This window comes from Pyxicephalus adspersus, chromosome Z (genome assembly GCF_032062135.1).
Source record: "Pyxicephalus adspersus chromosome Z, UCB_Pads_2.0, whole genome shotgun sequence".
In the NCBI taxonomy this organism is placed as follows: domain Eukaryota; kingdom Metazoa; phylum Chordata; class Amphibia; order Anura; family Pyxicephalidae; genus Pyxicephalus; species Pyxicephalus adspersus.
Window position 1 is genome coordinate 15,742,003 of NC_092871.1, and position 6,414 is coordinate 15,748,416.

At 36.6% G+C, this 6,414-nt stretch overlaps 1 protein-coding gene across 1 annotated transcript; it reads right to left on the minus strand.

Annotated features, from left to right (window-relative positions):
- Positions 1 to 1,163: 1,163 nt before the first annotated feature.
- CRX (cone-rod homeobox) lies at positions 1,164 to 6,085 on the minus strand (the record flags this gene model as incomplete). Its single annotated transcript, XM_072431034.1, is given in 2 exon segments — positions 1,164 to 3,080; positions 5,934 to 6,085. Coding segments are annotated over 2 exon segments (776 nt in total), but the record flags the coding sequence as incomplete, so codon positions are not given.
- Positions 6,086 to 6,414: the final 329 nt, after the last annotated feature.

The following is a 6,414-nucleotide window of genomic DNA, read 5'->3' on the forward strand; positions in this document are numbered from 1 at the left end:
GTAGTTGAATGCTCTTAAAGGAGAATCCGGTTTACTGTGGGCCACAGTTATTTGGAGACACTTTGCGTACATAAGCCTTACACTTCTGCAGTGGATAGGATTGTTACACAAACAAATTTTTTTTTTCCATACTAACCCCTACTTCCAGTCCCTACCCTGTGAAAATCCCAATGGATACAATTCTTAAGGCCAATACTAACTAACTGTACAACTACATACATAAAATATCTTTCCTTGGTATGGACTTGTTGGAACCTTATTAGAACCAAACTCTGGGGAAATTTTGCAAGTACAGTTGCCAATAAAATTGAAGTAGTGATTTAACTGACCTCTGCCTAACAAAAAAAATAAAAAGGGTAGGCAAGAAGATTAGTGAGTTTTGGGGAAAGGGGGTAAAGTCCATCTCTTTTCTGTCTTGATTGCCATGGCTGAATGGGAGTGCAAAGCCTCCTGGGATACATACGTCATGGATCCCAGGAGGCTTTTGACTGCTACTTCTCCACATGACCGATTTTTTTCTTTAATAGGATAATGTGCATGCGTAGTGAGATCAGCACTTTTTTTTTCCCCCTCTACGTCATGTAGGAAAAAGGGCAAAGAAGATGGTGGTGCCCAGTGTTTCTTCCACACCAGGACGAAGGATACCGGGACAAGGCGGGACCTGATCCAGGAAACCTCCGGAAGGATCAATGGATATGCAAATGTAAAGGTGAGTTTTTTGTTTTGTTTTAGTTTACTTCGGCTTTAAACTGTATGTGGGGACAACCAATAGCAGTGTATATCTGCATTACATGCATATGCTGGTCGTGCTGTAAGCTGACTATATGTATTTAGGGTTATCAGCTCTGCCCAGTTTTCTCTGCCAAACTACTTACACCCATTTAGTCTTTTCAAAAAAGGCGGGCTTAGCACCGGGAAGTTAGCACTGGAGAGCCTGCCATGGTCAGCAGGTTGTTTTTTGCACTTATCGAACAGATATATTTCACTTACAATGATATTGCATATTTACCAAGTCAAAAGGAAGCAAATAGGAGAAGTTCATTGTTATGGCCTAGGTTCATTTTTTTCACATAAATATACGCTATAGGTGACATATTGCTTTTACTTTCTAGTTCTCACTTTTGGTATTTTAGTATTAACCAATTGCACACTCAACACGCAAGGATGATTCATTATATTTTAATATTATTCCACACTTTTTTCTTCAAATAACAATAATTATTAATTTAACAAATCTACAGGAATATTCTTCTCTCTTAACAAACATTTGAGGCAGCAGACACACAAACTAATTACATCACTATACAGTGTTATACAACAAAAATATCACTTACACAGGGACACATTTAATTTTTAAAGAGGAGCTCTCATCCACCTGGAATCGGCTGTGACCGTTTTATAAAATAAGTTAAACTGGTTTTAAAAATATCATACCAAAAAAAAGTTACACCTGGATTTTCATGCTTCTGCGTAGGTTGTGAAAAGTGACATGTTGGGTAGACAAAAGAAATCATCCTACCATGAATATGGCATTAGTAGCATCATCTCCTAAACCTGACACTGTCAGGCTATGTACGGTTCACCAGTAACACAATGATGCAGTCTTGTTACAATAAGTGAGAAAGGAATAGACATAACAAATTAGAATTTACTGGGCAGACATGACGGAATATTATTATTATTACACAGTAGTTATATAGAGCCAACATATAACACAGCACTTTACAAAGTCCAAAGTCATGTCACTAGCTGTCCCTCAAAGGGGCTCACAATTTAATGTCCCTACCATAGTAATATGTCTATAATACATTCTAAGGGAAATTTGGGGGGGAAGCCAATTAACCTAACTGCATGTTTTTGGAATGTGGAAGGAAACCGGAGAACACCAACGCACCACAGGGAGAACCTGCAAACTCCATGCAGATAGTGTCCTGGTCGAAATTCAAACCTGGGACCTAGCGCTGCAAAGGCCAGAGCGCTAACCACTGAGCCATTCTGTATTGACTCTAGCCTTAGAGATTCAGATCCTCTCTAAAATGTTGGGAAGTCTTTCTTCGATAGTTGTTACACTGATGGCCAAGAAGTAAACGACAGTGGAATCAGATTGAAATAACAAGGTGTTGCTGGTTTCTTCTTCTACACAATGCATAGTCAAAGGCAGTCAGACAGACTCGGCTGTATAGCACAACAGAAAGTTCTTATTATCTTCAACCAAAGTGCTTTCCTGAACCAGATACGACAACACCCTTTAAAGTTAGGGAAAATTTGATTGATGGTTGGAGAAGAAGTGAATATTTGTTTCTATACACAAAATTTCATATTGTCCTCCTACCAAGAAATTAACACTGAAGTTTTTGAAGTTGGTGCGTTTCCTCATCTACCCACTGTTGTAACCTAGCCATGCCTTTGAATCTGATTGATTAGGATTTATGAATAGAAGGTTTTGGAGTCTTGATTTACAAGACTTGGAATTTCCATGAACTTTGATCTTTATAATCAAGACAGTCAGTGGCATTGAAATTAAGCTTCCAAGAGGAAGTTTGGTCCTTGTAGTCTAAGCAATCCACCGATGTAAAGCCAAGGCTGGAAGCTCCATATCCCTGGGCAGAGAGTGATGCCGGAGACTGGCTGAGGTGACTGCCCATGGTTGGAGTGGCAATCGGACTTAGTGTGGCACCTGGAGCTGAGAGCTGTGGGTGCATAGGAGATAGGTAAGAACTGCAGTCCAGGCCTGTAAAGTAAGATGAGGATCCACCATAGCTTTGAGTGTAAGCTGGAGCTTGACTGTACGTCATAGGATATCCAGCTGATCTCTGCATACATGGAGTGGTAACTGCAGATAGGGGATCTGGGATTGGAGATATAGAGGCTGGACTCCAGATAGAGACTGTGGCACTTGCTGTGGAGCTGGGTGTCACTGCAGTGCCAGGTGGTGGTGGGCTATACTGCCCATTGGTGCTAGCTTCAGAGTTAGTCTCTCTTGCTGGCGAAGTTTTCTTCTTGGCTGGGCGGGGTTTGGCCTGTCCACTGCTTTGTTGCTGTTGTTGGCGGCATTTTGCCCGTCTGTTCTTAAACCATACCTGCATATTGAAAAGTAAAATTTAACCCAGGCAAATGAAACCAGCAGACTAGATAGAATATATAGTCCCTAATACACTTACAGAGGTTGCATTACTCTGTGTAACTAATGGCTAATAGAAAAACAACCTGTTCTTGCTTTAAATGCCCAATAACATTTCCAAAGCCTTAACTTCCCCAGTATATATTAGTTGCACCTGGGTCAGGAAATGTTTTTTTTCTTAAGATCCTAGTCAAAACATAGTTTTGCATCAGGACTTTTATCTAAAAGGCTTTCACAGCTTATATTTTATGGAATCCAAAAAGACTTTAAAAAGCCAGAGAGAAGGCTATAAGCCTCAGGACCCTGGAGGAAAGTTTAAACAAGACTCCCCTGATACTTAATACAAAAACTTGAAATGTCCTGTCTTTAATAAAACAATCTAGAGTTTTTGCTTTTAGTATCAAAATCTTAAGTGAGTCAGCATATGTTCAGTAAATGTTACCTGGCTCCATGTTTTCCAATGTCTAGATTGGCCCTCTAGGCACTTTAATTCCAAATGCACTCTCCAACTTTATACACCCAATTATTAACCTTTTTCGGGGGTATTAAATTGAATGTATATCGGTAATAGCATTAGTCACACTTCATCTTGACTATGCAATCCAGTTTAGGCACCAGTTCACAAAAAGGACATTGTGGAACTGGAGAGAGTGCAGAGAAGGGCAACTAAACTAATAAAAGGAATGAATAAAGAACATGAAAATGATAAAAGAAAAGAAGGGCTTTTATGACATGCAGAATTTTTTACTTGGTGAGTAAGCAGTACAACAAGATATATATACAAATAGATATAGCTAGGCCACAATGGCACTAGACAAAGTGTTGCTAATGCACTAGTAAGAAGCTTTTTAGGAAAACATTTGAGAAAGATCTTGGTTGTCTCCATACTGACGCGTTTCACTGCTATAGCTTCTTCAGGAGAGGTAAGGAAATGAAGTACAGTACAAGAAAGAAGAAAAATGAACTAAAGTGTTTTCACTCACTATAAACATCTGGACTTTTTGAGGCTTTTTAAAAACAATTAATATAGTAGTGTTGCTATCTTTATCTGTATCTTTATTTACATCAATAATTGTGACAACACATAGTATACAGTACCAGATATAGGTTAGGCACACGTCTCCCTCCTCTTGATATATGTATAGAAAAAAATTGAGTGGGAAGCCCAACTATATTTTCCACTAGCTAGCTGCAATGTTATAAAGATAGGGAGTTGTAAACCTCTACGCATTTAGCAGTACAAACTGCTTCCTTCGGAGAATACATTGCCATGTATTCATATATTATATTATATACATCTGGTACTGTGTACTAATTATGCATTGTCACTATTATTGTTGTAAATAAAGATACTGTTTTTTTCATCAACACTATTATATTAGTTGTTTATTGTTTCATGCCTCAAAAAGTCCCAATATTTATGGTGAGTGGAAACACTCATTTTTTTCTTCATTTTTGTATAGTTTATAAAGGACTGGTATATATTTGGTATAGCTTTCTTAAGTCTCTATGTAAGTCTTGATGCTGTACAATGTATACTAAATCATATAAAAAATATTAACAGAATTTAGCAAACGAGATATATATATATATATATATATATATATATATATAAATTTGAATTTATATGATATAAAACATATAGGGAGATTTTAGGACTTTGCAGTGTGATTCCTACTATAAGTCGTAAAAAATTTGGTAACCAGGTATGTTGAATACGATATGATAGGTTACCAAAGGTTCAAAGACATATCAGATTTGTTGAGGTATATTCCTTTGTAGTAATGATAATATTTAGTAGTGTATAAATCTGTAAATTGTTGTAAAGAACTTACATATCTTAGAAGGTCCTAATGGTGAGATGTAAGTGGTTCTGTGGGTAACAGGAAATCCTGTACCAACCATTTTTTTTCACTACAGGAAATCCTTAATTATCCTTAGTTGATAAGGATAAAATGCTCTGATTAACAGCAATCATTCCATAGAGGGACACCCACAGAACCTCTTTTAATAACATCTCACCATGAAGACCTTCTAAAGACCAACAGATATGTATATATCTCAACAACTCTGAACATAGAACATCTCATATATGTCTCCTTGGTGACTTAATGATACAAACATGGAGATACCTGGTTACCAATTATTTTTTTTTATATATCCCAAAGGAATTACACCACAAAGCCCCAAAATGTCACTAGATGGTTTATAGTATGTGTGTGTGTGTATATATATAATTTTTTTTTTTTTTTGCTAAATTCTGCTAGGTGTTAATATATGATTTAGAATTTTTTCCTAAAAAGCTTCCTACTAGTGCATTAGCAACACTATATATAATATTGTAATATTGTTGTACTGCTTACTTACTAAATAAAAATTTCTGAAATTGTCACGGAGCCAAAGCCCCCCTTTTTCTTGATTTTTCTTATTAACCTGGGACTGGCATAAATTACTGCAATACATGTAACTTGAGGGGGATCTCTAACATACTGCTCTATTTTCCTAATAAAAGGAATAGAGAAGCTTAGTTATGAGGAGAGATTAGCTGAACTGAATCTCTTTTTCCTTGAGAAGAAATATTTGAGGGGAGGAATGATCACCGTATATAAATAGTGCTCTATATAGAGAACCCTGTTTGGAGCAAAGTGAACTAAAGGGTTTTTTTGCCTTTGGATCAGTTTTGTCCATAGGGTTTTATATCTGGGATATGTTTATTTCCCTAGTGGTTAAACTTGATGGACTTATGTCTTTTTTTTAACCTAACCTACTATGTAACTATGTAATAGTAATAAAAAAGTTGTTGGTTGTTTACCTGTACTCTTGATTCAGGCAGATTTATCTTTAAGGCTACCTCCTCCCTCATAAAGATGTCAGGGTAACGGGTTTTAGCAAATAAGGCTTCCAAAATATCAAGCTGTGCCCTGGTGAACGTTGTTCTCTCTCGTCTCTGTTTTCTTGGAGTGGCTAAGATTGATAAAGAAAAAAAAGTTTAGACAAAGAAATTCAATAAAGGATGTTACATCACCAATATAGATATTTTGATAAACTTTAGGCACCTGACACAATTGTTTAATATTAAATTGGTTTATGCTTTCCAGGAAAAGTTAAGTGTGTGTGCTAATAAAGTCTAATATGTTTTTTTTTTTTTTTAAATGATTTCTGGCTGGCCCAATAAAACAGATACAGGTTAAAATTATTTTCTAACTTAGCTAAATATCTTTGAAAGTAGAAACCAAAGGGGATGTAGATGCTGAGCTACCTGTTTTTTTCTAAGTTGGTACGATACCTTTATT